This window comes from Mchenga conophoros, linkage group LG14, assembly GCF_057382185.1.
Source record: "Mchenga conophoros isolate Kocher_MC1m ecotype Shallow Benthic linkage group LG14, M_conophoros_male_GT1.1, whole genome shotgun sequence".
NCBI lineage: Eukaryota > Metazoa > Chordata > Actinopteri > Cichliformes > Cichlidae > Mchenga > Mchenga conophoros.
The window spans coordinates 19,518,564-19,545,619 of NC_140539.1; the positions used below are offsets into that span (position 1 = coordinate 19,518,564).

At 40.8% G+C, this 27,056-nt stretch overlaps 1 protein-coding gene across 2 annotated transcripts in view; it reads left to right on the forward strand.

Annotated features, from left to right (window-relative positions):
- fchsd2 (FCH and double SH3 domains 2) overlaps positions 1-27,056 on the forward strand; it is a 77,384-nt gene that overhangs the window by 27,449 nt on the left and 22,879 nt on the right. The window contains exons 4-13 of one of the 2 annotated variants that reach the window (XM_085245720.1): positions 8,505-8,584; positions 9,028-9,172; positions 9,314-9,447; positions 12,285-12,339; positions 12,460-12,588; positions 16,930-17,052; positions 17,957-18,052; positions 19,152-19,226; positions 25,469-25,585; positions 25,740-25,844. In XM_085245720.1, coding sequence (XP_085101846.1) covers positions 8,505-8,584; positions 9,028-9,172; positions 9,314-9,447; positions 12,285-12,339; positions 12,460-12,588; positions 16,930-17,052; positions 17,957-18,052; positions 19,152-19,226; positions 25,469-25,585; positions 25,740-25,844 — 1,059 coding nt within the window. The remainder of the gene's footprint in view (positions 1-8,504; positions 8,585-9,027; positions 9,173-9,313; positions 9,448-12,284; positions 12,340-12,459; positions 12,589-16,929; positions 17,053-17,956; positions 18,053-19,151; positions 19,227-25,468; positions 25,586-25,739; positions 25,845-27,056) is intronic. The other variant, XM_085245721.1, reaches the window with a different exon arrangement.

A 27,056-nucleotide genomic window follows, 5' to 3' on the forward strand; every position in this document is an offset into this window, starting at 1 on the left:
TGAGGTCTGGAGACTGGCTAGGCCACTCCAGGACTTTCAAATGCTTCTTACGGAGCCACTCCTTTGTTGCCCGGGCGGTGTGTTTTGGATCGTTGTCATGTTGGAAGACCCAGCCTCGTTTCATCTTCAAAGTTCTCACTGATGGAAGGAGGTTTTGGCTCAAAATCTCACGATACATGGCCCCATTCATTCTGTCCTTAACACGGATCAGTCGTCCTGTCCCCTTGGCAGAAAAACAGCCCCATAGCATGATGTTTCCACCCCCATGCTTCACAGTAGGTATGGTGTTCTTGGGATGCAACTCAGTATTCTTCTTCCTCCAAACACGACGAGTTGAGTTTATACCAAAAAGTTCTACTTTGGTTTCATCTGACCACATGACATTCTCCCAATCCTCTGCTGTATCATCCATGTGCTCTCTGGCAAACTTCAGACGGGCCTGGACATGCACTGGCTTCAGCAGCGGAACACGTCTGGCACTGCGGGATTTGATTCCCTGCCGTTGTAGTGTGTTACTGATGGTGACCTTTGTTACTTTGGTCCCAGCTCTCTGCAGGTCATTCACCAGGTCCCCCCGTGTGGTTCTGGGATCTTTGCTCCCCGTTCTCATCATCATTTTGACCCCACGGGATGACATCTTGCGTGGAGCCCCAGATCGAGGGAGATTATCAGTGGTCTTGTATGTCTTCCATTTTCTGATGATCGCTCCCACAGTTGATTTTTTCACACCAAGCTGCTTGCCTATTGTAGATTCACTCTTCCCAGTCTGGTGCAGGTCTACAATACTTTTCCTGGTGTCCTTCGAAAGCTCTTTGGTCTTGGCCATGGCGGAGTTTGGAGTCTGACTGTTTGAGGCTGTGGACAGGTGTCTTTTATACAGATGATGGGTTCAAACAGGTGCCATTCATACAGAGATTTTCCTTGTTTGAGGTGACCAAATACTTATTTTCCACCCTAATTTACGAATAAATTCTTTACAAATCCTACCATGTGGATTCATGGATTTTTTTTTTTTCACATTCTGTCTCTCACAGTTGAAGTGTACCTCTGGTGCAAATTACTGACCTCTGTCATCATTTTAAGTGGGGGAACTTGCACAATCGGTGGCTGACTAAATACTTTTTTGCCCCACTGTAGATTATAACTTTAACATATGCTCTTACTGGGTGACATCACTTCCTCTTTCCGCAGTCACTCAAGTGTAATCATGAGTTATTTCTGAGAGTTTAAAGCCCTCCGGACAAATTTTGGGTGCGACCATTAATACTTTAGATAAAGTACAGTCATCATTCCTACCAGTGAGTAACAGTTGTGTCATCACACTTTGTCCTGTAATCAGTACCTCTTTCACACAGCCACTCTGGGCATTGTTGGGAGGGAGAGTGCGGTGGTTCGTGGGGGATTCACGCTATTATGAGTCAGCTAAATATGTCAGAGTATGGGGTGCATGCTACCTACTAGCATTATTATTAGACAAACATTATAAAAAGCTAGTTTTTGATGCTTGTTTTTGCAGCATATGGAATCATTTTATCATGCTCATTTTACTCTGACTCAGAGCTCATATTCATCTGATTTCCAGACACTCTGCCAAATAAAACTTTAACAATCAGTCATTCACCACAAGAGCTATTGAGTGATAAAGATAATGGGATTGAGGAAGAAAAAAAGACCAGTTATCACCATGATATCATTTTTCTCTAGAGATGAGAGAGAGATGTAGCAGGATGTGCATTGTTTAATAAAATGATTACTAGCCCAAACATATTGAAATATGCTAATTCTTATGTGTTTACATTCAAAACCTCATGTTTTAAGTAGAGATGGCACGATACCACTTTTTTATGTCCGATACCGATACCGATATCATAAATTTGGATATCTGCCGATACCGATATGAATCCGATATAGTGTTTTTTAATCAACAAAACTGTTTTTTAAATATCTTGCTGCATTTTGTATAAGTTCATACTCAAGTTTAAAACAACAACTACACTAAAGCTATTCTGTTATACCTGTATGCAAAAAAAAATATTTCATAGTTCAGCAATACTGATCAATCTAATAAACTTAAACCTACACCATCCTCCCTATTCTGGTATTTTAAAGAGTACTTAGCATAAATATTAAGCAACCTAACTAATAGGGTTCCAACTCCCAGCAACAACAAAAATAAATAAATAAAAAATAGGGAACCACCCCTCACACTCCACCTCATGATGCTTAATCGCCGTAATCAACCTTAATTTGATGCAGTGTGAAAAAAAATGCACAGAAATCAATTATTTTTCAAGAAATATTAAATAGATTCAACATCTTTCTTCAACAGAATTGCAGACTGCACAGATGGTACCTTCCCAAAGGAAAAAGTACTATAGCTTACTAGGGTATATATATTAGACTTAATAGTTACTATATACAATAATGGACTTCTATTCATTTTGCATCAAATTAAAACTTTGGGTGTCAGATAATTATTTATTAAAAGCTAGACATTTTAAATGAGAATAAGAAAGAAAAGTATGTCTTTGTGCCCCCTTTTCCCTGTTAATGCCCTATCGGCCCCCCTGGCTAAACTTTGCTAGATCCGCCCCTGCACAGTTACCAGCCGTCAGCTACGTAGAAAAAGATCCTGGAGTAGAAAGTAAGATTAAATACATTCTAACAACAGCTGATCAAGCTTAAACGTGCTGCTGTTGTTCAGCCGCTGGTTTCCTCTTTCTGGTGCAAAGTGGGCCAAAAACAAACAAGAGACACGGACTCGCGACAGAAAAGCCGATCAGCTGATCGTTAAGCAGTTTCATGATTGAAGTAGCAGCAAGAAGAGGCAGTCGTTTGTTAAGCTTAACGCAGGAATGCTTTACAAACATTCAGAGATGGACTTACACACTTGCTTTACTTCTCTCGGGGATAACTTTGTCGGAGATGAAATGCCGGGTTGCTAGCGAAGCTCCAAATGCTATCCAGACCACCGACAGGTCCTGCATGCCACAGCCGCTCTATCACGTGATGCATACTGCTCCGACGTGCTAACGTTCTGAGGTGAGTTACGGCGTGTTGCAAGTTTTGTGAGGTGCTTTCGTGATATTTAATGGATCGGATTACATTTTTTATTTTTCTCCAATATCCGATCCAGTCATTTAGGTCAGTATCGGACCGATACCGATACGTAATATCGGATCGGTCCATCTCTAGTTTTAAGCTGTGATTTACAAACTCATGCGGAGTTTAAACTCAGCAATACTGGTACAGTATTTACTTGGTATCAGATCGATACTTTTTTTTTTTTATTTTTTTAAATGACATCAGAAACAGCAGTATGCGACATTACATGATGGCAGAGCTTCAGTTCATCCTTTGTCATATATATATTTTTTTTTTTAATAAATAGGACAGGGGGAATGAATGAGAGAAAGAGGGGGAGAGAAAGAAAGAAAACCAAAGGGGAGAAGAGACGGTGAGAAGGGGGGGGAGGAGAGGGAAAAAAAAAAAAAAAAGAACTCCTGGGTCACCTGTATGGAGAAAAAAAAAAAAACAAACAAAAAAAACAAACAGAGGAGACAGCAAACAACAAAGAGCAACATAATAATAGAGAAAACAAAGCACCATCACAATAAACTAGCTAGTCATAGATATCAATATTTACTAAATAATAAACGATATTGTGCAGCACGCAAGATAGACAGCGCACAGTGTGCTTTGAGGCAGCAGCCAAGAAAGCTTTAGTCCGTGTCTGTGAATACCCATGTGTGCATACCTGTGTGGATCAGCATGCTTGCATTCCAAAGGTTTCTCCATGTAATGATCTGCTAGGGAGTGTGGGGGGGCCACAGCCCCGTCCTCCAGGGTGTGAAGCAGGTATGGAGGAGATCAAAACTCCAGACATCCAGAGGCCCCCAGAACACAAGAGACCATGGAAGACCAACAGAGGGGCAGCCGCGCCACTGTTCCAGTAAGAGCTGAGGAGAGTCCCAGATGAGGGCTTGCCCAGCAGCCGCGGAGCAGAAGTCAAGGGGAGTTGCAGTGACGCGCCCGTGAGCTCCGCCGGCCCCCAGCTGTGCCTGAGTGACCGAGCCCCAGGCCGAGAGGCCGGGGGCACCCCACCTCCAGAGGGGCCCGAGCGAGCCCCAGGCCCCAGGCCCCGACAAGCGGCCGCCAAGGAGTGAGCCGGTGTGTGCCCGGACGCCCACCCCCAGACACAAAGAACCACCAACACACCGACACCTGAGGGAGTCCGCCACCGGCAGGGGAAGTGGTGGTGGGTGGAGATAGGCCTCCAAACCTTGGAGGGCCTGAGGTGTCCTCAGAGAGGTGGCGTCTGATACCCAACCTGACATATAGACACAGATATACAGGCACACACAGACACAAACATCCATTCCCACCCTCATGCTCTCATATGCACTTACTCCACACTCAACCAACGTGGAGACAGACATAAAGAGACGCTGTACACACAATCACACTCCCCAAGCGTACTCTACAAACCGGGTCTAGGTACCCTTGCCCCTGGAGGGGGGAATTGCACCCAGACCCAGGTGGTGTTACCCTTTTCCCTGCGGTGGGGAGAGGTAGACCACCCCGACTCCGCAGCAGCAGGGAGGCCCCACACCCCAGACCGCAGTTGGACGGCCAACTCCTCAGATCGATACTAAGTAAATAAAGCACTAGTCTGCAGCTCTAAAAACAGGAGTGTTCTCAAAACACACTTATCAAAAATAATTGATCAGTCCTGCAAGGCTATTGGTGTATTGCCTTACTTCTTGTCAAAGTAACACAGGGACTGTCAAAATTTCAAACAGTTGCAAATAATCTGTCCCTAACAATACAGCCTGTGTGGTAGTTCTGTGTAGCCCACGGCAGGTGATGCGTCAGCTGCATTCTGGGTACTGGAAGAGCTGTGTTTGATTTAGGTGCTGGATGAGTAGAGCTTTCATGATACGTATCGCAGGGCGACCTCTCGCTAGCTGTGGCTGTTATTTGCTCTTTTCTCACACTGGCACAAATCGCTGCACCTGAACATCACACGAGCTGGCTGGTTAAATACAGTTTAATGTCCAGTTGGGTGAGTCCTTCACCTTTTCACATGCCCTACATGAGGTAATGACTTTAAAAGTGGTGTGCAAACTCACATGTTTATAATAACAAGTGTAATTACTGGATGTTTAGCGAAGCCTACTAGCTCATATGCCTAAAATACGCAGAACTTAGCCTTTCTCCTTCTTCCTTCAATTTTCCTTTGTTTGTCAACGATTTGTTACTCTCTCTCTAACACACACACACACACACACACACACACACACACACACACACACACACACACACACACACACACACACACACACACAGGATATCCTCCAGTCTGGGTACCCTGTTTTGCCACTCTGATCACAAAAACAGGATATATGTGTGTGTGTGTGTGTGTGTGTGTGTGTGTGTGTGTGTGTGTGTGTGTGTGACATACACACACATAAAGACACACTACTAAAGGGAGCATTTCTACTTCACCAAGACCACATAGGGAGGGCAGAGGAGTTGCTATGGCAACATGCTGTTCAGGTGGTTGTCAGGTGATGACAGCAGAGAAAGGAGGATGGAGGGATGAGATGTCCTGTAGAAAATGAATAGAAGGAAGCTGGAGAGAGTGAGAGAGAGAGAATGAGAAAAAAATGGAAAGGAACAAAGCATACTGCATGAAAATAGAGAGGAAGGGGGGAAGAGAGGCTGTAGCAAGAGCAGTTGGAATAAAAAGATGAGCCAGGAGTAACTGAAGAGCATCCTCCTAATAGGCCAAGAGCACCTTAGGTAAGCTTTCACATATCAGTCAGTCAGTGTCCTTCTCACCATTCAGTCATTGCTCTTACTCTGATAACAGCTCTGTAGGCTGATCTAAGAGGGTCCAAGTTGTGTGCTGGCATAAAAAAAAGGTTTGGAGCAAGGACATGCAGGTGGTCAATGTCTAATAGTGAAATGGCTACTCCTGCAACTTTATGTTTTGGCTTGCTTTCAAAGGCACTCTCACCTTTAAATAAATGGTAAGTTCAGATTTGTTTAAGTGTGAATTTGCCCACAGGTTCATATTGAATGTAAGAATGTCCTGTTCTTACCCAAGTGATGGGTTGTCTTCATTCTGAAGACAGCTGGAGGTCAAAATGTAGTTTAATAGCTTTATTGACGGCTCTATGGCATAACATCCTCTATCTCCTAGCTGTTACAGTGCAGTGCAAAGAATTTCTTCGCTAGAAACAAACCACAGATCAAGTCAGAAATCCGGAGCTCTTTATGTTGTTATGGATGCACATATGGAAAAGAAATACAAACAATTAAAAAAAAAATTAGAATCCCATCTGGTAGTACAATGTTTCTCTCCGTTACTTTTCCATATGGGTGGCCTCAGTGTGGAGTGGATTAAGAGCTGCAGTAGCAGAGAGATGTGATACTGTAACAAGAGATGTGGAGTTGTAACAAGAATGAAAAAGGAAGAGAGGTTCAAACGCAGCCTGTCTTCACTGTGCTGGACAGATGGATAATCCTCATGTGAAGTGGGCGTGAATGTTAGTTTGTTGGTATTGGAAAGTTCTGCAGATGAGTGTCTAATCAGACTGTTTGAGCAGTTTAGCGTTCAGAGAGATTTCTTTGAGGCCTCAGGCAGCAATCGGTGACCACTGGTTGCTATGTGAAAATGAATATTACCTGACCAGCTGTGAAGGGTTCTGGTAATCGTCGGTGTGAAATCAATTGCTAAAGCCTTAACCACGAAGGCCTAGACTGGTAAGTGACTTCCTGGTAACCAGTTGGGGAGTGGCTTCTGGAGGTTGCCGTCACTAGTGTGAAATCTGTTGTAAAAGGGTATATGGTGCTGAACCGAAAACCTAATTGCAATTAGTAGTTAGCAGATTCCCAAGGTTGCCCATAGTTTGCATGAAGGTGTTGACTTATCTGCAAATACTTGTAAACTACTTGCCACAGTGAAACTGTTAAAAGTCCAACACAAACCAGAAATGGAGAATGTTGGCTTCAAAGTAAAAGTGCCATCCAGATCCACTGCAGCCTGTTGGTAAGAGTGAGAAAAAGAGAGCGAGGATGACTGTTCTTGATCTTTATGTGTTCATGACACAAGGTTGCTGATGCCAGTAATCTTGCCCATTTGTTTATTTTGCTTTTGCTGTTTCTTTATCTTTCCTTTATTTGTGCAAAATAAAGGCACAAATAGATAATAAAACTAAACCTGGACTCTCTTTATTAATCTACTCACTGCATGTCATGTACTACAAAACATGCTTAGTTCACTCCAGTTGAGACATTTAGGAGATAATGCTGTTTTTTTTTCTTTTTTCTTCATAAAAGAGTTATTCTCCCTTTCTTTATGAGGTTTTTAGACAGTGGATGCCAGGGGTCACTAGGCCACAGTCTCCCCCAGGACACAAGCTTGTGTGTCAGCTGGAGGGAAACAAATATCTGGTCCAGGAAACTAGAGAAAGAACTGTTCTTTGATGGCCTCAGTCACCATCTGTGAAAGGTGAAAAAAAGCAAGATGAGAAAGAGAGATACAGGGTAATTCTGTTGAGTATGTTATAATGAGAGAGACAAAAGTAAAAGAGAGCTCAATAGCATGGTATTAGAAAAAAAGAGCACAGAAGGGATGTGTATATGTGTAAATGCAATTGGGTGTAAGGGGATTGTGGGGGGGCAATAGTTAGATTTAAAAATAGGCCTTTTGAGAATCATAATGTAAGTGATGAAGGGTGAAGAATGGAGAGAGGGAAGTGTTGGTGATTTAGGATAACAAGGAGGAGATTTGTAAAGAGGAATGATATCAGATTTACATGCAGATCTGGAAGCTTGATAAAAAAGATAAAGGGAAGAAGGTGGCTTTGAGGATTGGAGTATTTACCTTGAAACTCAAACTGTCTTGACTGTATTTTAGTAGGGATTCTTTTATTAAGGCTACCCATCCCTACGAACGTAAACACAGGGACACGAGGACAGAGCGTTTGTGAGTCACTGTTACTGACACAGTGACCCAGTCTGGAAGATGTAGGTTACCCTTTCTTGTAGCCCTCAGGTTTCTCGGGAACTGACTCGGATTTACTGATACAAAGCCGGTCTATTGTTTTGTGCACTGATACCCAAACTAAACTGTAAAACATCCACTGTACAGAAATAAAAATCCAACCGCCCATCTTCACCATACGTTCCTTTTTCTTGCATAATGATAACAGTGAATGCATTTTCTGTCAAGTTGCAGATTTGAATGTATTTTATTCGCTATGAATTCCAAACATTAGACACTGTTTCTCTCATCTGAATGACTGGGTGCAAGTGAGCTGACTCAGTGCAGTTCACAAACTTGTAATTCATTTTATTCTAACAGTCTGCATGTTTCCTATAACATCAAAAGCATCTTCTCCGGGGATTTGGCAGGGATTCATTAATCAGACAATAGGAGCTAGATGGTCCTTAATTGTTCCCAGCTCCCCATTTTTGTGCTCTTGTGCTTTCAGGCTCTGCAGAAGTTAGCGAGTCAGTACCTAAAGAGAGACTGGCCTGGAATCAACCCTGATGACCAGAGAACAGACTATAGGTAGGTTTGTGTGTGTGCATATGACACAGAAAAATGCACATATTACATAAAATTAGGAGCTGGAAGCTACTTTGTCTTCTTGCATCATCTACAAATTTATTTCAGCTGCAGTGTTCACATGAAGGCTGAAATTATACTGTGCTGGAGTCGTTCAATATTCTAGAAAAAAATCGTCATGGTCTACAGCACAGTTATGAGTCATTATTTACTGTAACAGAGGCACTGAAATAGAAGACTTGAAGTTGGATCTAAGTTATTCTGACAAACAGAAATAATGCATTGCGACACAAATTTTCTCCCCTTGTGGTTCCCTGCTCACAAAGTTTTTTTAAAACCCACATTTTAAAAAACATGTCCAATATCCAAGCAAATGGATATTGGATTAATTAAATAATCCAGCTGCAGAAACTTTCCAGCACTCAGTGCTTTTTCTCTCCTACTAGGAATGTGTATGCAGTGTGGAGGTCCTATTTGGAAGGTACAGTCCAGGTGAGCCAGTCCAGGCTCAATGTATGCGACAATTACAAGAGTCAAGTATCAGAGCCCGCTAAGACTGTTAGACTGTACAAGGAGCAGCAGCTTAAAAAGGTGAGTTGGTCATTTTTTTTCTGAAGCAGTATTTGTGCTCTGTTGCTGCTGCATCTTTCCAATGTGCTTGCTCAGAGTTAACTTCATGTTGTTCTGCTTGTTCTTCAAACATATGCCTGTTGTCTTTTTCCCTTTTCACAGACAATAGATCAGCTGAGCGGCATTCAAGCAGAGCTGCAGGAGTCAGTGAAGGAGTTGGCCAAAGCTAAGAAAAAATACTACGACTGCGAGCAGGTTGCCCACGCTATACGAGAGAAGGCCGACATCGAGGCGAAGTAAGTCTGCCGCAACACTGTGCACGTGTGTGTGTGTAGGGCTTTTCAGGTAGTTGCCAAGTCAGTTTCAGTGAGGGGATCTGGTGTCCCTGTTATGCTGTGGAGGGCACATATTTGCCTGGCACGAGTTGGGTCCACTTGCAAATCAATACAAAGCTGTTCTAATTTTTTTATTGTCTTTGATTTTGAGCGGTGCAGTTACCAGATTTAGATGAAATCGGTTGCAAAGAGGATGCGGCACCAAAAACCTCTTTGGGATTGCTTTGATTGCTTGAGGGTTGTGTTTTGTTTGCATTGAAGACACTGATTTCTCAATTCATCTCATTGATGTGACCAACAGATTTCAACCAACTATTACTTTGATGGTTACCATTCAGTTCAATTCAATTGTATTTATCTAGCACCAAATCACAGCAACAGTTGCCTCAAGGTGCTTTATATTTTAAGGTAAAGACAATTATACAAAGAAAACATTCATACACTATATTGCCAAAAGTATTCACTCCTCTGCCTTCATATGCATATGAATTTGAGTGACATCCCATTCTTAACCCATAGGGTTTAACATGATGTTAGTCAGCCCACCCTTTGCATCTATAACAGCTTCAGTTCTTCTGGGATGGCTTTCCACAAGGATTAAGAGTGGGTTTATGGGAACCTTTGACCAATCTTCCAGAAGCACATTTATGAGGTCAGAAACTGATGTTGGATGAGACGGGCCGGCCCGCAGTCTCCACTCATAATTCATCCTAAAGTTGTTCTGGCGGGTTGAGATGAGGACTCTGTGCAGGCCATTCAAGTTCTTCCACACCAGACTCACTCATCCATGTCTTTATGGACCTTGCTTTGTGCACTGGTGCGCAGTCATGTTGGAACAGGAAGGGTTCATCACTTCATGGCTCAGTTGCTGTCATTTCCAGTCACTTCCACTTTGTTATAATACCACTAACAGTTTACTGTGGAATATGTAGTAGTGAGGAAATTTCAGTGCTAGGCTTACTGCACAGGTTGTGTCCTATCACGGTACCACTCTGGAATTCACTGAGCTCCTGAGAGCGACTCATTCGTTCACAAATATTAGTAGACGCAGTCTGCATGCCTAGAGGCTTGATATTATACACCTGTGGCAATGGAAGTAACTGGAATACCTGAATCCATTGATTTGGGTGAGCGAGGGAATACTTTTAGCAATATAGCGTAGATTGCGCCACACTTTTTAGCTTTAGTTCATTTCTGTGGAACCTACAGGTGACTGCAGCAAACTGATAGCAACGAAAGACATTGCAAGGTTTTCGGTGTAGCACCTCTTTGAGACCCATTTCACCTATTTACTGCCTGTGGGTCACTGAAGGATGTTTAGGCCTGTGTGAATAAAGCTCAAGAGAGCACTTTACACAACCGTGTATCATAACACCAAAATGAGAGAAGAGTCCTCCTAAATATCAAGTCACACCCAAAGTCTACTGGTGGTAAATCCTGTCTCCCTACACTTGTCTTACTTAGAAACTTTATGTTGGATTTTTCTTTAATTTACCACACTTCTTGGTAAATATATAAAAATGGTGTGACTAAACAGATGGTCTCCATGGTGAGGGAGAATGTAATCAAGAGAGGGAAGCTGGTTAACCTCATAAGGAGAATGTGTGTGTGTGTTTCTGTTTGGAGAGAGATAAAGAAAGGGAAAAACATTGTCATCGAGGATGAAAGAAGCAATCAGTCATAAACATACACAGGTGTTTGAAAGAGAGAGAAAAAATACAGACGAAAAGACATGAAAACAACAACAGAGGAACAGTAAAGAATAGTGTGGAAACATTGACTGACTTTAGTTTTGATGAATCAGCTAACCACATCTAAACGATGTTAATTTGATATTATTAATTAATTTGAAGCATAGCTCCAGCAGATATATAGAGAGTAATGTTGATGTTGATTGAAAGCACTTTTTTCCTGTGACCCTGGTGTCTGTCCTTTACTTTTTTATTACCTTCCAAGCTTAAGAGGCTTTCTGATTGAACAGCCACCTGACCTGTTTCTGCTCTAAGAATTCAAATCTTGAAGCTTTGCAGTCTCACAATTAGTTCCAGAGTTTGATCTGGAGCTGATGAGTGTTGTTTTCCTCCCATCCCTTGGTAGCAGTAGCTATGGTGACATTTTCACTTCATTGAATTCTCAACCCTTGGTTTGCGCTCACATCGATTGGCCAATCTACTCTTTTCTGTTCTCCATCGCTCAGTAGAAAGTAGCAGCGATGGAAATAACTGTATCGCCTGTGTGCCATTATTGGAGAGTATGCACATGCGTGTGTGTTTGAGAGGATAAAAATGGCGAGGCACAAGGAACACACAGGAATAAATTGGTGTGAATGTTATTTTTAACAGCACTCGGGGTGTAAAGTAGGACTTAAGTAGAAGCATTTTACAGGTACTCTCGCGCGGGGAACTGGCAGAGAAAATTACACACTGAAGCATTTGCATCGGCGAGTGTTAGATTTAATCGAAATAAACATGCTTTTTTTAATGTTTTTGCGCTCATGCGCACGGATACACATGCCGGGAGGAGACAGGCTCTCTCTGTCATTGATACAAATGAGTGTCTGGATCAGGCTCACATTCATCACTGTCAAGTCTCGCTCTGCTCAGGCCAGGGTTCGTCTATAAAGTCTGGTCCGAATCAGAGGATGGAGATGTGGTAGAAATCCTTGGATCTTCCCTTCTGTCGTCTTTTACTTGACATGTTAAATTTAAAAATGTGAATACACAAAAAGTTTACAGTGTTTAAAAAAAAATAAAATAAAATTAGATACTTATTATTGTTTTGTTTTTTGTCTTTTTCAGGTCTAAACTGGGTCTTTTTCAGTCAAGAATTAGTTTACAGAAAGCAAGTGTGAAGGTAAGAACCTGAAACATAACAGCGGCTTGTTTAGGCAGGGCTTTCAGATGTATTACTTTGAACAATTATTTAAAAACAAGTAGTAACACTATACACATTTTTTCTGTCTGTTTTTTGAAGTTGAAAGCAAAAAGAAGTGACTGTAACTCAAAGGCGACACAGGCCAGGAATGACTACTTGCTAACGCTAGCTGCTGCCAATGCTCACCACGATCGGTACTACCATACAGATCTGCTGCACTGCATACAGGTAAATATAGAAAGATGAAAGAAAGGAAATGAATGAGGTAAGTGGTGTGAAAGTGAAAACACAAAGCCAACATTAAAGACTCGAGATTTTAATGCTGTTGCAATATTTTGCTTTACTAGATCAAGTACTGACTTAAGAGCCTCCCTTGGATAATATCCGGAGGGATTTTTTTTTTTTTTTTTGGACGGGAATGAGGAAGCATTTTTCTGTTTTCAGAATATAAATTGGGGAGCTTTGAATCTAAGTTCAGTTTTGGGAAAATGTGTTCCTTTCATGAGTCCACAAAGTCAGACTCCCATTCACTGTCAGTGAAATAGCTGGTAGGGAAATATCACACACGAAAAAGTGTTGATTTCACAGTTTTGAGTCTTCAAAGAAAGTCGCAGCGTTGTGCGGATTTACGATTTGAAAGGGGCTTATGTGAAGAAAAGTGAGCCATGCTAATGTCAACTTAAACCAAATCATCGGTGGGCAGGAAATTATCATTTTCAGCTGATGGAATATCAAAAAAGACATTCTTTTGTCTTTGGTCTTTTATTTTAAACTGCTAAGATGATTGAATACAAAAGGTGGTTAAGCACAGTCTTAATCAGACACAATAATATCTTGCTGAGCTGTTTCAGTTGTGATACTGCTTTAATTATGATCTGTATGAAAATACACAAACAAAAATCCCAGTCTGTAATTCACTTACAGCCTAGCTACTCTGTTGTACAAACATGGGCTAACATGCTCACAGATACAACACATAAAGTAAAAGTCTCGAAACATCATATGTTTCCTTATATTTTGCCTCCAAAGAGCCAGAATTTCTTGGAATTTTTAAAGTGTTCTCGAGCAATAGTTCTCCAGGATGTCTGAAGGTCTTTTTCAAGTTTCTCTGGCTGCTTTTTCACAAATTTTCAGTCCATTACTTTTACTTGACCATTTTCATGAAACATTCAAGCACAAAACAGAACCTAACTCAAGGGATGAAAAGAAACCAATTTTTACATTTTTTAAGCAATTTGTTACTAGTAGTATGTCACAAAACATCATTTGTTCCAGTTTCTTGTGTTGAATCTATTAAAAATGCCAAAGATAACACAGACACGTTAGAGCATTTTTGCTCTAACAAGTGATTTCCAGAGATCTATTAGATGAAAACTTGGCATATCTCAGCATGGTGTGTCAAAACTGCCTATAGCAGATGAACAGTATCTGAAAGTTATTTCTTAAAGAAATGTGAAAAATCCAAACCCAGGACCTGAGAGATGCATCTGACACTTCAATTGGTCTATTCTCTACTGTTCACTAAAGCCTCAAAAGAAGTGTCTCAGTAGAAAGGGTGGCTGTCAACAAACATTGTTAAGGAAGGGAGAAAAAGATGTGCCAAATTTCACAACAACTGGACTGAGAATCAGTAGTCCAGAGTGGAAAATGCACGACAAGTGAGTGTCTACAGCCATCGGTAAAACTGTCATGGTTTGAAGCTGCATTTCAGCCAGTGGTGTTGGGTGTCTTGTTAAAATTTGTGGAATTATAAACATAGAAAAGCATAATGAGATTTTAACCCACTGTGCAGTACTATCTGGAAAGCGTCTGATTGACAATTGCTTAATTCTTCAGCATGAAAAATCCTCAGGCGTGACTGATTATGGTAGTTCTGTTATAGACACACATGTTGGTCTGTTTTACATCTGCAGCTTTATTGCTCTTGTTTTTCTCATTTGTCTGACCATCAGTTAAATGGTATGTACTCAGGATTTCAATAATATTAAATAAAATTTAAGTTTTTTTTCTTCTGTTTCTTGGCTTTTGACTCCTTGTTTATTTCTTCTCCCATCTTCTTTTCTGTCTTCTCTCCTCACTCTCGCATGCTCTGCCTTAGGCGTGCATGAGCATCTATACTACGAGGCCATTCTGAATAATAGATCCTTAGCTTCTTGTGACAGAAGGACAGGACTGCAGGGAAATATGCACATACACAAATATGCGCATGAAAACACACACAGAGAATGAGGGACATTGCTAGAAGGAAGCAAGCTGTCTGTCCTCCCTCTCCTTCCTGTGCTGATTCATTTGTGGTGTTTACCTGAAAATATCAGCACTTGTGAATGTATGAGTTCTCTCTGCAGTTCAAGGAAGGCGTGAAATCTTTTCCATGAATGCATTCCTGTATGCTTTTGGGGCCTTTTCATCTCCATGTTCAACAGATATTGTAGTTATCCCATGAAATGTTTGAGATTAAATGAGTTATAGTGGTAAGAATCGGCTTCCTTCCTTCCTAGGTCATCTGAGAAAAGAAAATGATTAAGTGTGAAATAGATGACTGAAGGATAATAGAATAGTTTCTCTGGGGATGATAGGTGAGGAGACTTGTAATTGATAGCCTTGTTTAGATCAAATCTTCCCTTCATAAATACTGACTGTACTGAGAGTTGTAGTGAGGCTGCGGTAATAACTTAAATCTTATAGGTGAGCCGTCCTTGTCAATGCGACAGCGTTAGTGAAAGGGCAGAGGAAGAACCGACTGCTCAACGTCTCCCTCTGCTGTCAGCAGTATATGCTGTTATTAATGTCGGTCTTTAAAGTTGCCGGCTAGACATTGACACACACAACCACACACCCTCACACTTGCACCTCTGCTGCCCCGTCTGCTCCCCTGTGCTGCCCTTATTGTTCCAACTGATGCAGTCATTCAACCCAAACACAGACACACACACATAAACACACATCCACTGACCATGGTATAGGGACGGACGGGGCTTTTTCTGGAAGCTGACTCACTTCATTTCAACACTACCGTAAATGGATGAAAAAAGGAGGGGAGGAAGAGAAGAAAGGGGGAGGAGGAAATGACCAGAATGATGAGGGAACATTTAGAGAGAAGTCAGCCAGCAACCCACCCTTAATGACATAATGTCCTTGTCAATATCCCATTGTTTTTGAGGCTGTGTTGTGTGTGAATGCTGTGGGTTGTGGGTTTTATGTTGTTTTTTTAAATGTGTTTGTCTGTATAAGAAGGAGACAGACGTAGGTGTTAGCTGGAGGCTGCAGACTTGGCCTAAATGATCCGCTGGTTAGAATAGTGTGTGCACGTTTCTGAGACTTTGGCCAGAGGAGTGCGTGTATGTGTGTGTCTCTGAGCATTTGATCACTGATGTCTGTGTGTGTGTGTGCCTTCTCTGTGTTTTGTTGAATTGGAATCTGAACCCCTTCACCTTCCTCTGCAGCTGTGAGAACACCATCCAAAGAACACACTCACATACTCACTCACACACACACTCGTGTCCCATAAACACATTTTTTTCAGTAAGTCTCTCTTTTTTGCTCTCACCCACTAATACCTTTTATACCTTTTCAAAATGCTCTCCCTTCCCCTCTTCTTCCTCTCCTCCTCCCCTCCATTAGCCCCGCTCTCTGTCTGTTTGGCAGCGTTGCCTACAGCTTGGCAGCAGTATCCCGGCTGCCCATAGAAAGGCTGTTCACTTGGACTGCATACTTCATTAAAATGTCTTTACATCCGTGCATCAGAAATGCTAATGTTAACAGTTGTTAAATAAAAACATCTGCGTGGTTTTGGGCCTTCTTGTGACTTCGTTCCCTCCCTCTCACCTCTTTATATTTTCCCACCATCTTTCTCTTCACTTTTTCACCTCTTCCTTTTTTAGTTTAGTGTTTTTCATAAAATCCTTTTTAATGGCCCATGGAAACATGCCATATACTGCATTTAAAGTTATAATATACAGTACGCCATGGGAGGCGGCGATGCGAGTGAGGCGTGTTTGTTTGTAACAGAAGTGGGCTTTGCTATGCTGGACTCTATTTCTGTTCAATTTGACTGTATGTCCTGTATGTATTTTGCATGTTTTGGGGTGTGTTCTAGTGAAATTTATCATAAAATAAAGCTTGAAATGACCTTCCACACAAGACGTTTCCGTTGATTTAGTCCTGCTACACAGTAGCTTATGCAATAACAGAAACAATCATTAACAGAGGAAATTGTCCCACCCAACAAATGCAACAAAAATAACACAAAAGCAAGGGAGCTGTCAATCAGTTATAGTGTAATCTATGGACTATGGACCTCAAATATGATTTTTTAAACATAGACGTGCATCAGTAGATTATGTAACAAAATCACAGTACATTTATGGCTATCTAAACACAAGATTTAATTTGAGTTTACGACAAACTAGCAACGCTTATTCACATTCTGTTCTTTTTGTCTATTTCTTAGTGTCTCCTCCTGATTCCCTTGTCCTCTCTGCTTTATTATTAAGGATTGTGGAATTACATTGAATTCATCCATGCTTCAGTGTAACCCCTGGTTCCTGTCTTTCTCTGTCTGTCTTCTAGGCCTTGGACGGCAGAATCTATGAGCACGTCAAAGACTACCTGGTGGCACTTTGTCGCACTGAGCTTGAGGCCTCCCAGGCTACACACAACACGTATCAGTTCCTTTTGGACAAATCCACCAGGGTGAGTCAGACAATACAAAAATATGCTTTTTGAATCTGTGGTAAGACATTTCTATGGAACCCACTGAAAGTGTTTTGACATTCAGCAGTCTTTTTCTTTCTGTTATTTTCTTTCTTTAATTTCTTTGTGTCTGTCTGCAGTTTAGTGGTTTGCACAGCCACCTCACAAGCAGATCTTCAGTTCTGTTGCAGAAGTAGGCACGAATCATTTTGGGGTTGTGTCAGGAAGGAAATCTGGTGTAAAAATCTGTCAAATCAAAGATAGAGCTACCTTTTGTTGTGACCCTGTGTGAATAAGGGAGCAGCTGTGTGTACCTTTTGTGTGGCATGATGAGGTTTCTATTCTACTTTAACTGTGCAAGAAAGACACAACACAGTGACTGTTTTTGATTAACGCAGCATGTAGTCACAGGCAAATTGTGAAATGTTAACTTCAGGACCCGAACGCATTATCAGGGGTTATTTTGCATGTTGCCATTTTACTGAATGTCACTGTATTTCAGGATTGTTTGCTCACCACATCGCTTCTAGCTGCTTCCTGTGTGGGACAGTTTCTCACTGGTTTCGGGTCTCATCCTAAACTACACTCACACTAGCTTTGGTTTGAATGTTATGTCTTCAGAAACTCGACTTAACTTCTGAACCATATCCCTCTTGGACCGAAAAATTAATCCCTCTAAAGTCAAAATATGAACCCACAAATGTATGCATGAATATGAAACACTCACCCACTGTGGGCTTCAGATGCGGCAGTGGGAAAAAAAATTGTCGTTTGCATCCTCGAAGGGAGCAGAAGCCTCTTCACACATGAAGTTCAACAGACTCTTGTATTGTCGGGTTTACACAGCACCAAACTTGCATGCAAAATGTACTGGATTAAAGATCTCCTTAACGCTTTCTTTCAGATAATGCAGGAGTACAACCAGCAGTTGTTCATGCAAGAGAATCCGGTGTTTCACAAAGCGCACGACTTCCAGTTCCAGCCCAGTGAATGTGACACGGTGAGACTCGCACAACTACACACAGATCTCCTGGATTAATACTCATGTATCACTAGTACTTAGATTGTTTGTACATAAACCTGTTCACAGCAGGACTGTCACTCCACTTCACTTGCTGACTCACACACACACATACATACACACATACGCACAAACTCCCACACACAGACAGCAGCCAGCCATGTGGGCTTTCCTTTCATTCTGTGTTTTCTGTCCTCTCTAATATCTTATGTGTATAAAATGTTGCTTAAATCCTTAAGTTGAGTGATGAAACAGAATTCATTTACCGCAGTTCTGATTTAGAGAGTGGGCCTGAGAGACCTGCCAAGTTAAAAATCCGTGAGCCAAAGCTGTGATCGCCCTTTTTTCTCTTGAGATATCTTTGGGCCTTTTGTTCCCAGACTTTGGGGATTTCTTTATGTTAACAGTTTCAGATGGAGTTGCCCAGTTAACTAATGTCTGCTGACAACGTGAAAGATGCATGAATCGGCTCTGTGTTCAGATGTTGCGTGTCCGTTGGGAGCGTATCTTTCTAGCCTGGGATTTTTTTTTGTCATTTACGCAAGCTAATTTAATCATTTAAATTCAATTGGTTGCTGAATGCTACAAATATTTTAAATTGTTGTCAAGTGATCACGGTCTGTGTGATCGGAATGGAGCAGTGGGAATCATGCTGTCTCCTCTCTTCTCCTCTTCGGGGACTTGTTAAGTCTTTCTGGCTAAAAAAAGAAATTGCTCTCACTGGACACTGTTTCTAATACCTTTCTAGAGTAGTATCCTTCTCTCCTGTGTCTGAGTCATATTGTGCACTCTCCTTTCTCTACATTTCTCTTTCTCTCTCTGGGTTCTGCCAGTTTCTCCTTGCCTCTGATCTTTTGCCTTGTTTCAAGTGTTCTAACAGTTTTCTCTGTAACAATGTTCTCTTCCTTCTTTGTGTCTTCCTGTTCCTGTTCAAGCTTTGCTAACAGTTTTTCCCTAAACTTTTTTTCCACTAATCGCTCCTTGTGTTTGTCTGTCTGTGTGCTTGCACTGCTGCTCTTTGGGTGTGTGGTCTGCGGATGCCTGGATGTCTATTTGTGTGTGTGTGTGTGTGTGCCAGACTCTGAGCTCGGTGCAGCAGTTGGTGGACATTGAACCGTCGCCGGTCAGTGCCATGAGAATGACCCTGGCACAGGTAGTCTTAACTGTTGTCAGCATTCCTATCATATTTCTCAGACCATGGCTTATCTGCTTCATTCATACATTCTGTTTATACTGACTGCATCATTTACTGTAAGAAGCTTTCAGTCGGCCATGAGCCAAACAAAGCGTAATAATGCAGTTTAACTTAACACCTCAGGCTGTGATTGATGTTTCAGCATGGCTCTGGAAAAATCTGAAACCTCATACACTCACAGGCTACTTTATTAGTTATACCTTGCTAGTACTGGATAATCAATCTCCTGTTTCACCACATCAAGTGCTCTATTGGATTGCAATCTGGTGACTGTGGAGTCCATTTGAGTACAGAGAACTCACCAGTTCTGTTCAAGAAACAAGTTTGATATTATTTGAGCTTTGTGACATGGTGCGTTATCCTACTGGAAGCAACAATACACAGTTAGGCTGAGGAATTCAAACAATGATCAGCTGGTACTGAGTGTGCCAAGAAAATATTGCCCACACTAACAGTTCATATAAGACAGAATGGATCCATGCTGTCATGTTGTTTACACCAAATTCTGCAATCTGACTGTTGCAGCAGAAATCACGAGCATACCAAGTTTTTCCAGACTTCTATTGTCCAATTTTGGTGAGTCTGAGCCTCAGTTTTCTGTTTATAACAAGCAGGAGTGGCACCTGTTATGGCCTTCTGCTGGTGCAGCTCATCTGCTTTGAGGTTCATACGTGAGTTAAAGCAGTCTAGCCATTCTCCTCTGACCTCTGGCATCAAAAGGCATTTTCTCCCAGAGAACCGCAGCTCACTGGATATTTTCTCTTTTTTGGACAATTCTCTGTAAACCTTAGAGATGGTGGTGTGGGAAAATCCCAGCAGATCAGCAGTTTCTGAAACACTCAGACGAGCCAGTCAGGGACCAACAACCACGCTATACTCAAATCAGCTTCAGCCGGTCATTTTGACTATGTCTTCATGGCTACATGACTTAGCTGTTGCCATGTGATTGGTTAATTAGATATTTTTGTTAATAAACAGTTAAATAGGTGTACCTAATAAAGTGGCTGGTGAGTGTGTGTTCATAGGCACCCAACAGAGAAACCTTTTTAACCCACAAAAAAGACTTTGCCCTCACTGGTAGCAATCTTTCAATTTAAGTTATATTCCCTAGATTTCTAGCGCATGCTCGGAATGACCTGTTATAGTGAGAAAAAAAAGACAGAAAAATACTTGATTTTTCATAGTTATGCAGACTATTTACGAATGTTGTCACTATGGATCTCCTTGCCTGTGATTATGATGCTTTTGATGATACTTTACATTATAATTTTCTTTAAAAACAACTGTAGTGTCAGTGAGCTGACACTTTTTCGACTCAGTGACATGACAAATCAATGTTAACACACATTAAATTAAACTTTGCTGAACTAGACGCCCAAGTATGACATGCTCTGTTTGGCAGGGACTTCTTCTGTGATCTAACTCTGATTGACAGGCAGACAGTTAGTCAGCTAGAATAACCTTTATATTCCAAGTATCTTGGAGAGCAGTGTGGGCCCATCCCTCTTTTAAACAGAAATTGTGCTCTAACCAGTTGGAGCACCAAGACTTCATACAGCATGGCGGTGAGGGTGAGCAAAGTATTATTGTGTGTTGGGAATAACTGAGAAAAGCAGCTGAGGATGGGCTCAAATCTGACAGCACACTATGTAGTGATAAAACCCAGAGCTCTTTTGTTATTACTGGAAAAGAGTCATGTCTTGTTAATAGTCATTAACACATCATTGTGCTTTATAAATGATCTGTTTTTATATGGCTCTCAGCTTTGTGGCTTAGGGAGGAGGTTGTTGATTTTGGCCTACAGCAGTCAGCACTTTAACCACAGACAATAAAACAATAGCGTATGGTTTGTTTGTTTTTTAGGTTCGATTTTCTCTTTTTACTGAAATACAGCGGAGGTTAAAGAACTTTCACTGCCTGACTTTTTATGGCCATCTGTCACCGTAACAAGACCGTGAGACACTCTGGGATAACCACACAAGTGGCTGCAGATAGGATTATGACATCATCCACATAGTTGGCGTGAGAACTAAAAATAAACATGACAAATATGTGGGAGTTTCTGAATTACATGTTAAGATTTTATCTGCTCAATGCGACTTTGCTTTTGTGCACCAATAGAATAATCAAACCAGAGAATAGAGCAGCAGCTGATGAAATTTTCTTATTTCATATCTAAAAAGGCCACAGTTCACCTGATTGTTACAACTATTCCACCTGACATAAACCTCACAACGACAGCTGACTACACTGAGGCGGTTCAGCCATTACAGGTCTATTTAAAGAAGTTCTTTATGTTTCCTGCATTTTCTAGTTGCTTCATCATAATCAAGCAATGAAGGCACACTTGCTCGATAGCTGAATACCTTTGGTGGCTTTGGCTTCTCATGACCATTGTCATGACTCATCTGATGCCGTAACCTTATGTCATCTTTTAAAATATCACCATACTGTCATCAACATCCTGAAAGCTGATGTGTCATAGTTTAGTGTAATTTTCCTTTACAAATTTGTTATGGGTTCAAGATGTAATCACTGGAAATTGAATGTGTCCTGATTTCCATTCAAAATCATGCTACGTATATCTTACATGATGATTATTGAATTCTTTGTGTCTGCATGTGTAAGATAAGCCCATAAAACATAAAATATGAAATAATACTAAAGCTAACACTGCATTAAATTTACATGTTGTGAATGTAGACATCATATTGTGGTTTACAAGCAACTCTGTAGTTGTACACATACATTTTCTCTGTGCTATTTTAGGAGAACTCAATTCATTCTTTCGCTTTTAACACGCATAAAAAAGCATAATCATAGGCAGGTATTTGCTGCAGTCTGAATGCACCGCTGCTGCTCTAATGCAAGTTGTGTAGAAACACTGGAGTCCTAGGCACCCAGTTCTTTAAAACTCCATTAAAACACTTCACATAGAAATACTGCTGCCTTGGCTAATTTGTGATACATGTGCTGTTCAGCATGATGAATTTTATTAGTTAGGACAGCGATATGTTTCTAAAAACTGTAGAACAAGAGCAAGAGCCCTATTCAGAGAAAAACCTGTGCAAATGCATTAAATCATAAGTCCTAGACCCTTTCTGACATTTTTTTTCTTATAATAATATGTGTCTAAGACAAGAAATGTGTTCAGAATGAGTGAATAACCTGCAAGAAGACTGTATCTAAATGTGTCTGCCTCTTTAAGTCTGAAAAAGGTTTAGATTTTGATGATGACACCATTTTCCCTTATATGTCAGGTCAGTTGTTTATAGTTGTGCCTATTATGGCACCTACAGTCATTGCTAATGTTGTTATTTTCCAATTTATTAAATGATTTAATAAAATAATATTTCACCTTTGTCCATAAAGACATTTAGAGTGCAGGTTGATTGATCTGTTTGGGTGTAACGAGATAATCAGTGTGCAACAGGAAGATACAAAAGTGATGCAGAAAGTCACATGACTCACATGAGCACTAGAATTTATTTGCAGTATGAACAGTCATGTGAAAGGGAGTGGATCTTTTTTTATTTCAAAGATTTTATGTATTATGACATCATAATAAATAATCTGATCCTTACCAGGTTCTAAAATTATTTAAATACAATACCTCAGATGAGTACTCGCCCTCATTCATCAGCTTGTAGATCCACCTTTTTCAGCAATAACTTGAAGTAGTCATTTTCTGCATGCCATTTATCAGTCTCTCCTGTCACTGTGGAGGAACTTTGCAGGTATTTGCACATATCTCTTTCATCATTGTCCTGTTGTATGGCCCCATTTCAGCCAAATGTAGTAAGCTACTAGACAGATGGGCTCAGATTTGACTCTAGAGCACTTTGGTATACAGAGGAATTCATTATCGACTAAGTGCCCAGGACCTGTGGCTACAACACAAGCCCAAATCTTCACTCCTTCACCACCGTGGTGGACAGTGGGTATGAGGTTTGTGCTGTTATGCTGTGTTTGGTTTCATGCTTGGTGTGCATTATGGCCAAACATCACCACTTTGGTCTTCGTCCCAGAAGTCTTGTGGGTTGTTCAGATGCAGCTTTACAAACCCAAGCTGTGCTAACATGTTGTTTTTAGAGAGAAGAGACGTTTTCCTGGCAACCCTTCCAAAGTTATATTTGTTCACTTTTATTATTGTACTGTCATGAACTTTAACATTTAACATGCTAACTGAGGCCTGTAGTATCTGAGATGTAGCTCTTAGGGTTTTTTTGCAGTTACTTTGAGCATTGCACGGTCCGACCTCAGTGGGAATTTGCTAGGACATTCTAGCTGATTGAACTATCTTGAATCTTTTCCAGTTGTGAATAATCCTTTTCTCTGTATAATGATGGAATTGAAATTGTTAAAAAGTGACCATATACATGTTCTCAAAGAGATGGGGAGCAAGAATTGCTTCTTGAGGATCATTGCTGATGTTTTCCTCCTTGGCATCGTGTTACGCACACCGACAGAGTGACAAAACTTCTGCTCTTATAGATGTGCTTACATTTGCTAATGATCGGATAATAATCTGCATTTAATTAGGAACTCCTGGCTGTTACTTAACCTCGTAACTCCTGTGGAAGCAGTAGGGGTGTACTTAGGTTTTCCACACTATTTCTACGTTTTCGGTTTAGCTTTGTCTTTCGAGATGTTTTGTGTTTCATCTGAGCTTGTATTTAAGACCTGGTAAGGATCAGATTTTTTTTTTTTACTGTCCACATAACTGTAGATGCTGGCAGACTATCTGAAATTCAAATTTAAGGAAATTGAGATGCAGGTTCGTGACATGTCATATTCGAGCCACTGTTCTAATCGAGTTTCCTGCCCTCTCCCTTAACTTGCTGCAATTCTCCTGTGCCTGAATGTAATTAAGCTGTAAATCTCCCATGTAATACACTTGGTTTCACACCTATACTTAGCCAGATTTATGCCCTATTGTTACAGAATCAGCACATAATTAATAGAGATGATGTGCATGAAAAGGTATAATTATAATATTGTGTACTTTAGCTGAGGCTAACAGACTTTTATTATCAGATTATGGGAACTCAAACCTCTCAGGTCTGTGCAAACACAGCACTGACGACGAATGTCTATACATGGAAGTCTTTGCAAGATATTTTGCATTGATTTCGATCTGAGTTATCACGAGGGAAGCTGGAGTGGGTCATTGTTAAATTACTAGAAAGTATCCTTTTTGTTTTTCAGCCCCTGCTATGATGCATTTATAATAGATAGAAATGAAAAGATCAAATCTGAGTCATATTTGTAAACAAGTAACCAAAAACAGTCTTTTTTTCAGGGTTTCTTTGGACCATGGCAGACAGCTGTATAATTTGATTACTGAGTCATGTTTTTTGGACCACAATAGCAAATAATTATGATTAAACTGAAAAATCTGGCTTTAAAAATGCAAATATGTTTCTATGAAATCAGCATCAATTGTTTAGAGAAGACTGAATCAAATTAAATGATGTTTTTGTTTTCTTTATTAAAATATTAAGAAATATTTCATCCAACATAGTTAATCTGGATATTGTGGGTGTGTTATTATCAGAATTTGATAGAGTGGCCAAAGAACCTCCCAGCTGTCACCAGATTTTCATTCACATACTGCTAAATGATGCATGATGGGCAGAAGTATGCAACATGACCTTTTCCCAGCGAATCCCCGCCCACTTCAAAGCAGTGACAAAGAACAGAAAGAGAGAAAAAAAATAGAAATCTTTCATGTGAAATAAGAAAAGCTCTTTGTTAAGCGCATGAGCTCCGGATTCACTTTGGCTGCATGGTTATAATTGATGTCATATGTTTAATTGGAAGGCCATGCAGATTCCTTGACTGACCCTGCGTGTTTTCTGTAGTATATATTTTTTTAAAAAAGCAACAAAATAAAGTCACATGCAAAAAGTGCTGTCAACACGCACCTCCTCTTCTCTCAATTTGTAGTACACAGAAAAAACACACACATGGTGTTTCACATGTGGTTTTAATAGCAGCTTTTTGTTTCATAAGGTAACAACAGAGCATCGCAACACACACTGTATTAATTACTTGCTATGGAAACAATGTTGCTTTCTTTAGCTTAATTAACAGCCTCTGCGTATTGCACACCTTGAGCTGTTGTTTTTGACACTGTATTTTTGTGTGTTTGCCTGCTGCTGTGGCGTGTCTCTGTGCGGCTGTGTGTGGGATATTAGAGTCGTCAGCTGGAGTCGGAGTCGGGGACGACAGAGGAGCACAGTCTGAACAAGGAGGCCAGGAAATGGGCAACCAGGGTGGCCAGAGAGCACAAGAATATCATTCACTACAAGCGAGTAAGAGGGACACACACACACACATACAGACACGCTCACAAACATTTGTTGCACGTTTTAGAAATGCAACATGTGAATCTTAATCAGGTTAATTTTAAAGTGCACGCACATTCCTGTTCTAATCACGCTCTCTGTTTGTGTGTGTTGTTGTCAGTCTCTGGAGGAGTGTGAGAGCCACGGCTTGCCTCCCACAGAGCAGGGAAGATTAGATCTGGAGATGAAGATCGAAGACACCAAAGAAAACATGCGCAAAGCCGAGGTGTGTGACTCAGATCGTCAACGTTTACTGCTGTCTCAGGGTCTGTGTTTAAATATAACCCTGTGCGTATGGTGTTTGCACTTTGTTCCCATCTTCATGTAGCTCTCTTTCCCAGTGCTTTATTTTCATCTCGTAGTCTAAAGGGACGCAAGGTCAGGTGAAGTGAAAACACCAAAATGTGGGTGAATGTAGCGTGTCAGTTGTTCTATCCTGTCAAAACCTGGGCGCCGCATGGAGCTACAAGGATACAGAGAACAGATGAATAGATGATCCTTTTCCAACAAATGTTCAGAACACAAACTTTGGAAATACAGCGTGAATTTATTTGAGTACTTATTATGGAGCGGCCTGTCACAGAACGTTTTGCAGTATGTGCACTAATGCTGACACATAAAGGAACGAACAGGAAAAAAACGTTTCCAAGAGAGTCTGCCTTGGATAGCAACATGAGATTTATTTTTATAGAAGTAAGAAAAAAGAGAAGGAAAAAATCTGTGATGCGATATTGATATCAAAAATAAGCAGATGTTATTTTCTGTGTTATTACTGTTGTGTACGGGAAGCTTATTTTTCATTGTTTTAATAGGTCTCTAATGAATGGCTAATGTTTGTTGTTCTGAAACACCATGAAATCTGTGGTACACATTTACATAGAAGTACTTAATGTTGCATATCGTTGTAAACGAGTTGAAGTGCTGCCCACTCTTTGGGCCGATGTATTTTGAATTGAATGAAGAGTGAAATTGGCCGTATGCTCTCACTCTGCACACCCTCTTTGACGTAGCAGGGTATATTTTAACAAGCATGGCCCACGAGTTATCGTCACACTTTTGCCAACATAAGATGTGACAGATCATTTATGTTATTCACCTACACAAATCTGAAAAAACTAATTAATTACATCCTTGATGTATGTCATAGCTTACAGTTACATTTCTCTTAATATCCCACTGTTACTACATGCAGGTATAACGCATTGTAGGTTAAAAACAGCTGTAATGTTTTAGATTATTTTATTATATTATAATGAAAATGTTGATACAAGGTCAGATGATCACATATTTTTATTGTTTCTTTGACCACTTTCTCCTCAGGCTTTCAATCCACATGTACCTCTTTCTGTTTCCATCCTCCCACTCTTTTCCCTCTACACACCCTAGCCAGATACTTATTGATTGCGCATCGATTCCCACAGATTGAACCTGTCAACAC